At 42.7% G+C, this 12785-nt stretch overlaps 1 protein-coding gene across 1 annotated transcript in view; it reads right to left on the reverse strand.

The window, feature by feature from the left end:
- The window catches only part of Prkg1 (protein kinase cGMP-dependent 1), a 1109494-nt gene extending 1097215 nt beyond the window's left edge, over positions 1-12279 (reverse strand). The window contains 2 exon segments of the mRNA XM_028895018.2: positions 11363-11381; positions 11384-12279. Of these exon segments, the coding sequence (XP_028750851.1) occupies positions 11363-11381; positions 11384-11672 (308 nt within the window). The 5' untranslated portion in view covers positions 11673-12279.
- Positions 12280-12785: the final 506 nt, after the last annotated feature.

Below are 12785 nucleotides of genomic sequence, written 5' to 3' on the forward strand. Positions count from 1 at the left end.
AACACCAATGTTTAGGTATCAAATGGTTTCTAGGTGAAAATAAGAAGCATCCAGGATAGATCTTACTGTCTTTAGTTCCTTAATACAGTTTGACAGATGATTGAACAAATAAGCAACTAGAAATGTATCCACAGAGACATGTATTTTCAATGAGAAGAATCCGAAGGTTCTTGATAAAGTTTCTAATAACACTCAACTGAAGATGCTAAATTCTGAGGAGAAAATAAGGAAATGAATCACTAGCAGATTAGGGGGCTGTTTCTTTAAAATATGAAATCAATTTAACGGGGCCAGGCACAGGTTGCTTTAAAAGGAAAGGAAAGGGGAGCCGTGTTTGAACAAGAGTAGTTTTGAAAATTGTGTTGTTTCCCTTCACGATGATAAAACAATGGACTGAACTATGAATGGGAGAGAAGGGCCAGAGAGAAAAGCTGTCATCAGTGATTTAAAAATTCACTAGCAAGAGTTCACCTAGATATTATTTAATAACCTCTAAGTCCATCTAGCTGAAAAATCTACTCTTGCCACAACAAAGAAATGGATGCTTGAGTCATTTTCCATCCATCACTCTGGCAGTAACCCTTGGCCATCACTAAGATGGAATACTGCTCCAGCACCTACTGTGGCAGACAGTTACATGGCACAGGACCTTGGAAGTTAGACCCAAAGGTAAGACAAGTCACAGGAGGTACCATACCAGAAGGGCCACCTCCTCAGGGATGAGCAGTGTTTTTATTGTGCACTTTAGAATAAACATCCCAGCAAGATGTTGATTCAACATTTTTCATTTTTCAGCACACCTCACTTGGCTATTTTCTCAAAGTAGTCCAAACTTGGCCTTTCTAATTTCTTCATTTCTTAATGTGTAGAATGTTCATCTGGGTTACTTTAAATACTTGCAATTATATTATAGATGGAATATAACTTATGATGGAAATAATTAACTATTCCTCAAATATTAGCATATTCAAAAATCATGTTACAATTATTCATAAATATGTAAACAAGTCTTCAAAAGCCCATATCTAATGCTTCCAAGTGACTAAATTTTCCCTCTTTTAATTTAACTATTATTTTTAAAGGATATGGACTATACCCTTTTGCTATCAAAAAGAAAGTAGATTTTTATGCTAGGTATTCCCTAACAAAGGTCAAAACTATGAATAGTGAAACATGATGGTTCCTAACCAATCTAACAAAAAGCAAAGACAATGAATTCAGAAGCCCGAGTTATCAAAAGGGTCATTCATGGCTAACCTGTTGTTTTACTTTCCAGGAAGACCATCTCAAAGTTATGCCATTTAGTCCATACTATTTGCTGTTCCGTGACCCAGCAAATGCTTAGTCTCTCAGCTTCCTTTATATTCAGTAGGAGAACAGAGGTCTCCAAGCTAAATTATGCTAAAACACAGAGAAGGCAGATTCAGACCAATTATGTTCTTTATGTCATATTTTCCTTTTATGAAGAACAACAAAAATTGCAGTGCTGTTTTGAAGAAAAGTAAAGTGACTACTTTTTGATCAAGGCTGTAAATATTTTTAGAAGTCCTAGCATGGTTTCTTTCACAATATTTCTAAAGCTTTTAAGGTCTATACCAAGACACACTTCTCATCTGCTCATCCACATCAGTGGGGCTCAACTCTGCACCTCTACAAAGCCAGGCATTATATGAATGACAACTCTGAGCAATTCGGTCATTTTGTGTCCTTCCTTCTGCTCTGGGAGAAAAACTCCTCCAACAGTCAGAACCAAAAATGTTCTACTAAGTAGACTCCATTGCTGAAAAAAAAAAAAGGCATACTCCAGTGAATGGATCTGCCAGGCCCAAAGCTTCTTTTAATTATCCATGTGTCTTTGAGCTTACTTTTTGAAACCTTGGTATTGTTAGACAGTTCCAAAATAAGAGAGTAGCAATTATCCATGATGAGGAACATGATTCACACTGAGTCCCATGCTCTAGCTTGCATGTTTCCTTATTTTCTCTCCTCCCACTGGCACAATGAGTTGCCATTGCATGCTTAACAAAATAGTACCTGTCGCTTTCTGACACTTAAAGTACCCTGTTCCAGCAGCACACTTCTCTAGTCCAGGCCATCTTTTCTTTCTTACTGTAAATATACAAGTGTGTTGTTTGGTCACTAATGCTTCAGGAATGTGTGTCCTGGGCAGACACAGTGTGTAGTTGTGGCTTCCTATCAGTGTGTGTGCCAGCCACCTGCAGACACAGTACTGTATGCCAACCCACCCTCTTACTGATCTATAACAACAGCTCCCTAGGGACAAAACAAAGAATGCCCACTTTTCTTTCTTGTTGTGAGTGTCCTTTTTCCTTCCCCCTTAGTCCAGACTTAGAAGCACTGTCAAAACCATAATTTATTGATAAAGCTGGACCATTAGGATGATGCATCGTATATTCAGAAGATGTTTTTCTCCTCACACAATCTCATTATTCCTTGCACTAGATCTGGTGAAATCTTGATATTGCCATAATACATCTGTTTCATAAACAACAAAAGTATCTTTTTGCTTAGCGGTGGCAAATTTGTCATCATTGACATCCAATGCGATTAACCAAATTAAACTGAATGGCAGATAATGCAATTGTTTAGTGTAAAAGAAGAAACACGGTGTTGCTTCTAAAGAGCAGGTATAGACTGGAAGGGAGAAAATGAAACTGAAGTTTCTAACATCAAAACCTCACATCTGTTTTAGAAACACTGCAATCCTTGGAGGGGGGAACGGACATGTAAACTACTTACTTATGCTTTGGCCGCACATAAAGAACTCTGCATTTATGGATAAATTCATCAGTTACATCTGTCTTGCAGCAAGTGTGATGATGCTTGCACTTCATCTGTGATCTATAGGCTGGCAGAGGTCACTGGCAGTACTGTTTTTGATGCCAGTGATGCACTAAATTGGCAGTGGTACCAGCTCTGCTAAGTGGATCCAGCTTTGTTATCAAAAAGAACTCAGACCCGTTCACTTTCACAGGGTCCCAGCGCCAACCTGTGTTCTCCATGCTTCTTGCAAGTGCTAACAGCAGTGAGTGAACACATGTCCGCAGTCATGTTTGTGTGTCCCTGTTGTGCTGCATCATTTCCTTATTTATTCCTCTGGTCCTTCCCATTTAGGCCTAGTTCACTTTCCTTATGACTAACTTTCTTGTGTAATTAATATCCCTAAGCCTCTGGGGAGCCTTATCCCACCTACTCTGGTTTAACATGCCTTCTGTCCACTGAGTACATTGTTATATTTATACAAAGGGGGAGAGAAACATGGAAGCTCCTCCTCATGGACCCTGGATGTGAGGGGAAAGTTTTTACAAAAAAAAAAAAATGCAATTATATTAGCTACTTTCATTGCTTACATAAATCCAAATACTGGTTGATTCTCACCTGAGAAGATAATGTCTGAATTACAGATGTGAACAGACTCGTATTGGAGACCATTACCAACACTTTCAGGAGTTTCAACTAGGAACTAAAAGCAAGAAAGAAATGCAGAGCTAGCCACAGGGACAACAGTGACGTCAGAGCCCGGGGATAGGGATTCTTATATCCTTCAAGGTCCCTCATTGCAGGGGTACCTGAGAACTCTCATCTGCCAGAGGTTGCCCACATCTGTTCTCTCAGACCAAACTGTCTGGAAAGGGGGCTGAGAGGTTGATTTGCTTGCTCTGCTTTCGTTGAAACCTCCTTGGAAAGTACTTCTCAGCCGGAGCTCAAGCTGTTTGCCTTAAAAGGATAAAATATCTGTAAGGGGAAAAAAAAGCTAGCTGGCTGCAGAGGCATCTCATACCAGACAGAGAAATGCTACAAGCCCTGCCCTGCTCTTCCAAGAGGGGCTTGTCTTTGTTTCACCTCCATCCATTTCAAATCTCATAGCATCAGCTGGAATTCGAGGAAATAGTCTCTCCTGCAGACATGATCGCTGCCCCCAGCAAAAGTGGAAAACAAACTTAGGGTGATGGCTAACCCTAATATGTATCCGATGGCTGGCCAGGACTTGTGGCTGGCTGGAAATAGGAAACAGGCTTACCAATTGAATGGAGCTGCTGATGCTTTTGTGTGGCCAGGACTGTAGTAGGCATCCCCAGAATCAGAGTGAAAGGGAAATTCCAGCTGTGATGGTTAACACAGCTGGAGATGCCTCCTTCCACTGGGAGCAGCATCTCTCCCAAAGAATAGGGAGTAATCTGTAGCATGAGGAGTCAGGTGGGCTAGTGAAGAGGTTCTCAACTCAAAATGAAGATGAGAGTCATCTCTGGGCTAAAATATGCAACTATTCCATAAGCCTAACCCCAGAGTGACTGAATCAATCTTGCTAGTGGCACCCAGCAAAGATGTGTTCAAAATCTCCCTCAGCAGTTTTCTAATGAACAATCATGGTTAAGAAGAAATGGACTATGGAGAACACTGCATACTTGGGAGAATAAACAATAAGACATTATATGCTTACAATGTAATAAGAAAGAAAACTCATCACTGCTTTTGCAAGATGATAAAGATTTAAGCCCACAGAGGTACTCAATTCTCTAGACCTAGTCCGGTCCTCTATTTACAGTCATACACACACAACATGTCCTGTTATCTTCTCATCACAGTGGCTCCCAAGTTTTGTTTCACATTGGAGCTATCATAGGAATCATTTGAAAACCTCTGATTTTAGTTCATTTGTGGTAAAGCTTAGGCGATGTGATTTTTAAAGTTCCCCAGGTGATTCTAATGTGCAGTCATGTTTGGGGAAAAGTCCTACCTAATTTCTTCGACTTCTCCCAAGGTTTTCCTGCTTCCTCTTTGATTATAGGTGAACAGACAATTTCCCCAGAACAGCCCATATGTTATTCTTAGGTTCTGCAGTTACCCAATCCCTGTAGACTTTGGAGCAGAGTAAGAACCTAGTGATTGCTGAGAAAGACTCCAGCCGCTCCAGTTCTGGTTCAGTTTTTTTACGAAGTGTATGCCCTTGAGCAGGAGCCTTACTTTCTAGGAGTCTAGGTGTTCTGTTCCTCAGGTCGGGAAATGGGAATAATCTAGAACATTCCTGACAGAGGTGTTGAAATCCACGATGCAGGGGAGGTGAAGATGGCTCAGTGAATAAAGTGCTTCCTGGGAAGGCATAAGGACCTAAGTTTGAATCCCAGTATCCACTTAAAAGCCTCGCTGTGCCTGTAACTATAGTAACAGGTGCAGAGACAAATGGCATAGCCCCAACAGTGATCCACAGGCCCATTGATAGACTCTGTTTCTAATAATAATAATAATAATAATAATAATAATAATAATAATAGCAGCAACAATGAGGAGTAGCAATTAAGGAAGACACAGCATCAACAACTGGCTTCCATACATGCCTATGATGTGAGCATATCCTCACACAATGTGCACACTCATTCATTTTACACACACACACACACACACACACACACACACACACACAGAAAAAAATACGTGATGCAAGTTAAGCAGAAGAAATATCTGTCACAGAGTTGGTGTCCCATGAAAATTAACAGGGTAGTAGTGGTGGTGGTGGTGATGACAATAATGATGATGATGTTGGTGGTAATGACGATGATGATGATGACGGGCAAAATCATTCTTGACCTGCTACTTCAGAACAGCTACATGCTGACATACTGCCCTTTCCTCTTCTCACTGAAGCCTACAGACAGGCCACCAATCCCTCCCTGATGTTAGATTAAGTGATGCTTCAAAGGGAAAACATAAAGCATTCAAAATAGACATTGGTCTGAAGGGAAATATCTGAATGATTTTCTGACAATATCTCAGTATAGCTTCTCAAGGGGGGCAAGCTTTCAGATGTGGTCCTCGTCAGTTTTTGTCCACAAAGGACTACCTTTCTTGCAAGTTCTGCTCTAGTACTGGGGCATATTTATGTGTCGAGAAAGTATATGGCTACTTTCAAACTTCCTGGAAAATACAGCACAGCTTTAACAACACTCCTCTTGTTCTGCCCCACATCCCAAAACGTCTTCTCCCCACTCTGCTCTCCTGCTTTTTTTAAATATGAATAAGTGTGATCAAAAAATCCCATCCCCAAACAAGACACTTCTGAGAGTGTGCTATGCTTAGTCCCACCTTGTGCTAAACATCTGCTTTGTGTAGCTGCAGTTTTTGTGCTATTGTTTATATTTGTACGTCAGTTTGGGAAGGAGAGGGTTCCTCTGATCTTACCAACAAAACTGTACTTAGAGAGTTCACGCAGGCTGGACAGATTTAATTTCTCAAAAAAGAAAAATCTTTCAGGAGATAGCAAGGAAGGCAATCACTACTAGGAATGATGATGAGAGGGACTGGACAGGGAGTGGTGTCAGGAAGCTGTGTGTGAGGAAGTAGAGAGGGACTGTCACAGGAGGGGTGTCAAAGCACACCAGCTCAACAATTCAGATGAAGATTCGAAATGCCACAGATGTGATTGCATAATAAGCTGTTGAGCGTGCTGGTAAGTGCTGCTTTCAGCACGTGAGTATTTGTCACATTGTCTTGTGTTCTCAGTGCCAGGAAGGTTCAAGGCAGAGGGCCTGAGATGCTAGCAGCAATCCCAGTTCCTTGGGATGGGCAGCAGCACCTATGGTAGAGATAGCAGAAAGAGCAGCAGCCTGGTGTTCAAATATGGTTGCTAGGATACCATGGAGACCCTCCATTGCTAGGCAGACAGGAAAAAAAAATGTGCCCATATGCCTTATAACCTGCAAACAGCAACAATGGAAGCATCACGTGTCTTATTCTACCCTTTCCTAACAGAAATCCAAACCAACTCTTTAATGAAACACTAAATAGTGAGAGCTTGGAAATGTACCCCAGTAGAGCAAGAAAGATGGTCATTTATATTCTCAGGCAGTGCCTAGAGCTACTCTATTTAAGGCTTCCTAGTGTTTTCATTATAAGTCCCATTTTGGGGCAAGCAACTTGACTGTACTTCCAAACACCCTAACAGGATATTTAGCAACATGATCCCATATAATATTATAAAGCCTTTGTACAACTTCTGTTTCACTGAATAGGCTGCAATGTCAAATTCATGTTCAAACTTAAATTGGAAACTATTATAATAACCTTAGGTCAGAATTTAGCTCCCCCACAGAAGCAGGGGAGATGAATTTGAATAACTAACAAGACTGCATTCTCATCTCTATTAGTCTGCCCAGGCATGTGAAGAATCTGAGGAGCTGGCCTATGGCATATAACTAAACTATTTTCAATGGTACTTGGAGAGGTATTCGGTTTCTTTAAGAGTGGACCTTGGTTTCTTTAAGAATCTCCATCATCTGCTTTTTGGTTAGGTTAAATATTCTTATCTAGTTAGTATAGTTGTGGTGGAAGGTTAGAACCAGACTCTGATATTCAGAGCTTCACTACTACCTACCCCTGCTGAAACACACACACACACACACACACACACACACACACACACACACACACACACACAATTCTTGACCATTCTAAAAGCAAGCATAAGTTCCTCTTAATCCACTTTATAACATAATATAGTAGAAACTGAGCATTAGTTCCCTCCATGGCACTCCCGCTCTGGGAAAGCCTCTGGTTGCCACCCTGGATGTGCCCTATCTCGGCTGATGGCTTGAGCTGTAACTCCCACATCGCTCGCTCCTCCCTTCACACTGTGAAGTGCTTTATTTAAATCATGGCAGTCTTTCCAGTCCTATAATACAAACAACGTGTACTTTTGGGGAGTTCCTGATACCACACAGTTCATTAGGAGCTACAGAATCCTCCAACTGTTTGAGTGAACTGCTCTGCATTTCACCTTACACAAGTTTCTAAAATATTGACTTGTATAATATTGTTGGGTCCCTTGCTAAGTCTGTAATGGCAAGGCTTAACGTGCCTTACAAGATTTTCCATGTGGAAGGTATCACATACAAGTATTGAACTAACTTATAAGGCTTATTAGAAATTCAATACCTTCACAGAAATCTATGTTTTAATATTAGCTTATGTATAATCACCCTAGAATTCCATGATTTCCTTCAGAATTAAACACATACCATTTAGGAAGATACTGTTTCTCTTGGACTATAATATCAAAGTTTAGAAGATCACATAGGATCACTTAAATTTTGATTCCTACCTAAAAATAGAAAAATACATTTCTCTCTTATCTACAATTCTTCCAAAGCATTTCACAATCACAAAGTGAAACAGAATAGAACATGTCATCATTCTCTGAAGTGAGGCCACCTCAGGGGTAAACGCAACAGCTCTACAAAAACACGCAGACATTAACAAGTTTTGATAGGAACTCAAGATGAGGTAGTCCAGCTGAAATGACATGGAAGGCTGTGACAGCAAACAGGGAAGATTTGGGGACAGCGAGAGCATCTTTAGGAACACAATGTCATTAAGTAAAATGATTTTAAAAGTTCATGTGGCCCATCAGGTATCCTGATCTCACAGACTGGATGACTGGGTTTGTTTGTTCCATTGTTAGGGAGCTTTTGCTAGATGTATTTTGGAACATAGAATCTAGTGGTTTTATATTGTTAAGCAGTTCCTTGGCAGCAGTATAATACAGATTCCAATTTGCTACATCAGTTCTTCCACCACATTCATAAATAACCTAAAAAGGGTTTAAAGGTTATATATATACAGATTGTGAAAGACCAACACCCCCACACACACTTCCCCCACCTCAAAGGTGCAGCAGAATTGTCCTCCCCTGTGGTGGAATCCAACAGAGGCTTTCTTCCAATTCTCACCTTAGAGAGAAAAATCCCAATGAAGAACCCTTAAGACGATAAAAGTTATGGGGCTGCTTTAAATTTTATACTGCTTTTTATCCTCAAATGATCAATAGTTACTAAGAAAAAAAAAGAAGTTTTAAAATATTGTAATTCTCAAAAGGCAACCTCAGTAAGGGAACACTAGAAGGTATTTTCCAGTCATCCGGTAATTGAACAGAACATCGGTCATTAACTACATCTACTGGAAAGATAACAAGAAACTAAAAGGAATGTGCAGCTGAAAATCAACTCCAGTCTACTTAGATAGTTTCTTCACTTCAACCTTAATCTTTAAGAAAGTGATTAAATTTATGTTGCAATAAAGATTAAAAACATAAACACATGTTGCCAGATAGTCTGAATTATAAAAAGATTCCAACAAAATACATTGAAATGCAAAAAACAAATGTTTTTTGAGTAGCATGTTTTCATAGTTCTATGTGGAGTTACCTTGTACTCCAATGGTCGAGAATAATAACTATTTTGCATACAATGTACTTCTTTTCCCCAAGGAAGGTACACTACCACTCAAGGCAATTTTATTCTGGTTTCCTTTATGTAAGTGTGAAAAAAAGAACAGATGTTTTTCCAAAATTATTTAAACTTGGAAGACATTTTATCATTTTCTCCAATATAATCCTTCAGAATTACAGAACTCACATGGCAATACCACCTTAACAACTGAGTCCTTAAAGTTATCAAATAGGTACCAGAGTGCAAAGCATGTTCAACAGACTCAGTGTTTGTCCTGCAGGGATACTACAAAGCATGCGCTTTGTTAATTTTATTTTCCACTGTGGACTTTTATCAAAACACCAGTGTCCTGTGTCAAGAGCCTTCTAAATGTACCACATTCTACAGTACATTCCTGATGCCTGGATTTCTTTAGACTTTCTCAAATAGAATGCTTAACTGGAGTTATCAGCTGGGTTGATCATATTGCATCTAAAAGCCTATTAAAAATGGTCTTTTTATAAGAGCTGAGTTTGTTCTGGGTTACTCCAAAGTCCTGCAGATACTAAAATGACTATCCTATACACTGGTTAAGATACAAAGAGCTGTCTCTGAGTTATATTTTCTGCAAAACTTGGCCCAGGGGAGATGGCCATGTACCTTGTTAGCGGAAATAGGCGAACATGCCAGTGACTGCAAATTAATTTACCAAAGAAAGCTCCAATGGATTCAGATCACTCAGGTTTCTAAGACAAATTGAAATCTGCTGATCTATCATGGTAACTTGGCAAGGTCGGAATCTCAGAAATAGTTGTCTCTATCAACTCTCCCCCACTCCACAGAATTCAAACTCCTTCAGCTAAGCCGGCAAATGATTCATGAGAGCCAATATGCATGGAATGGGCTTGTAAGTTTTCAAACAGTGTACGTAGTGCATACTCGTGACCCCTCCCATCTGAGAAATATAAATGGAGATAAGCAAGCATGCACTTTCTCCTCATGAATTCCCTGTGTTTATGAAGTAAAGGTTTCCCGGGGACCTTCGGCCATTATGTAACACGTGTCATCCAGCCGTGTTATGTAGTTAAGAGGAGGACAACAGAATCCTCTGCTTTACCAATTATGTCATTACTATTAATTAAAATGCCATTCAGATGGTGTTCTGGTTCTGTTAGCGTCCTGTCCCTGCTGCTTGCTCTCCATATGGACTCTGGGGTTGCGTGTTGTGTAACAAGTTTCATTCAGTGTTCCCATCCAAGTTATGAATCCCACTGACATCAGAACTACACTGCTCTCTAACATGCTAGAGCAGCAGCAGAGTGACTTTAGACCTGAGTGTGAGGCACAGCATGGTCCACACGGGCCATAACGTGGTGTGCTTAACCACACTGTCCCTGAAAATACACGAACCCTCTAGGGAAATGTTCATTAGTAATCATGTGAGAATTCTTTTAGGAAAACAAGTAACATTCTCGGATATTATGAAAACATTTTTTTTTTAAAGAATCAACAGACTAGGCTTCCATTTATGGGTTGTAAATGTCATCCAACTCGGGAAATTTAAAAAAAAAAAAAAACCTTCTGTTTTATATGTATATTGACTTATTCTTTTGCGCTTTGATGGTGACAGAACATTTGAACGGTACCAGCATGAAGTGCTGGCGGCATGTAGAAAAATCCAGGAGAGCCACAAGAGCGTGGAAAGTCAGGGTAACATCAACGCATTTCATTTCAGTCTGATGAGCCTGCAGTTAGGATTTTCCGGCTGGCCAGCTTGGCTGGGGCTTTGGGGGAGACGGGGTTCTGATTTCCCCATTCAACAGTCTCTCACACACACACGGTCAGACACACACCTGGGGCGCGTCCAAACTCTTATGTACAGTAGGTGGCATCTATGAACGTATATGCATATTTTAAAAATACCTTGGCATCTGACAAAGACACCGAGGCAACGGATGTGCAGGGAGTCTGGCCCTGAGAAACGTGCACAGCCCCTCAAGAAGTGCCGTGAAAATGAGACATTTCTGAGGATGAGGACAGACATGGCAAGCGGGAGGGGCAGGGGCCGACAGACAATACAGAGACCCGCAGCTCCCCACCGCCAGGGCGCCACACGGACCCAGGCGCGTAACCCTGCTTACTGTGGGCTCTTGGGGTAGAAGGCAGGGTCACGTGGCTGAGATCCTGGATGTCGAAGGCGGTGGGCTCCGCGGAGATCGCCTGGCGCTTGGTGCGCGGTTCACCCTGCAAGGTGCTGGCGCTCTGCTTCTGCGCCTGCTGGGTGGCGGGCCGGATCACCGAGCGGTACTTGTCCAGTTCGTTCTGCAGCTTCTGGATCAGTTCGTCCTTCTGATCCAACTCCAGCTCCAGCTCATCGATGAGAGCATCCCGCTGCCTCAGCTCCTCGATCTTCTCCTGGAGCGCGTACTGTAAATCCCGCAGGGTGCCCATGCTCCTCCGGGCTGCCGGGGGCTCCTTCCTGCCGCTGCTCCGCGTCTTGGGGCTTCCTCCCTTCTCGGATCAACTTTCCCTAAAGTCGCCGCTGCCTCGCGAGTGCAAAAGCTTCCTTCGACTTGAGACCAAAGCCAAACCTGGCTTCTGAGCATGCCCAGTCCGCCGCTCCAGCCACCGAGAGTTTCAGTGTGCAGATTCCACTTCTCCGGGTTTAGGGATGAGCAAAACAGGTCCAGCCCAGGATGAACCTGAAAGGCGGTGGGCGCCGCGGTGCCTGGGGCAGCAGAGCCTGGAGGCGCGGTGACCCGCGGGCGAGAGGAGGGGGACTGGGCTAGGAAGAGGCGGCTGCTCCTCTAGGGTCACAAGCGCCGGGTGCCAAAGGAAGCCAGCGATGTGTGTGGGGAGCCTGATAAAGCTCGGGGGCGCTGGGGCTGTGCGGGCGGAGCGAGGCTGGAGCGCTACTTTGGAGGTGGAGAGGTGGGAGGGAGAGGACCTGCAGCGAACTGGAGAGGCGTCAGCGGGCTCCGTCTCCAGAACGTGGGGCTAGGTTCCTGTCGACCAAGGAAAAGAGCAGAGTGTGCATGCTAACAGCTCTGACTTCTGGAGGGATTGTAACCGCAGCCTCACAGAGGAAAGCGGTGTGGATGGAGCTCTGGCGTCCCCTACGCCACCTTTCCCACAGGGAGCGCCTCACACAGGTGTCTAATGCTTGTAAAGAAACTTGACTCTCAGAAGGTGAGAGCTGCGGTGCTTGGGAGGGATTCCCTAGGCATCTAGATACCTTTGGGGGAAGGTTAGGGATGGGGTATCTGACTTCCCCCACCCAAGCCTCCCACTCTCCTAGGCTCTCCTCTTCTTCACCGGCCAAACTCAGATCAATGAATTCTTCTAGGGGCAAAGGACAAACCCCAAACGATTTTGGGCCACAGAAGGCCTCTCAGGTGCTCCCTGGTCCCTCCCATTTGTGCTAGCATCAGTTACAGAATGGTTCACTAGAGGCCTGGCTTCTTCCATTTGCTGGGTTTGGTGAAGTGGGTGGGGGCTTAAAAATCACAGCGGAATTCCAAAACATTCTTACTGAAAGGGAACCATAGACCTGTTAAATGTTAC

The sequence above is a fragment of the Peromyscus leucopus genome, chromosome 1 (assembly GCF_004664715.2).
Source record: "Peromyscus leucopus breed LL Stock chromosome 1, UCI_PerLeu_2.1, whole genome shotgun sequence".
Classification (NCBI taxonomy): domain Eukaryota; kingdom Metazoa; phylum Chordata; class Mammalia; order Rodentia; family Cricetidae; genus Peromyscus; species Peromyscus leucopus.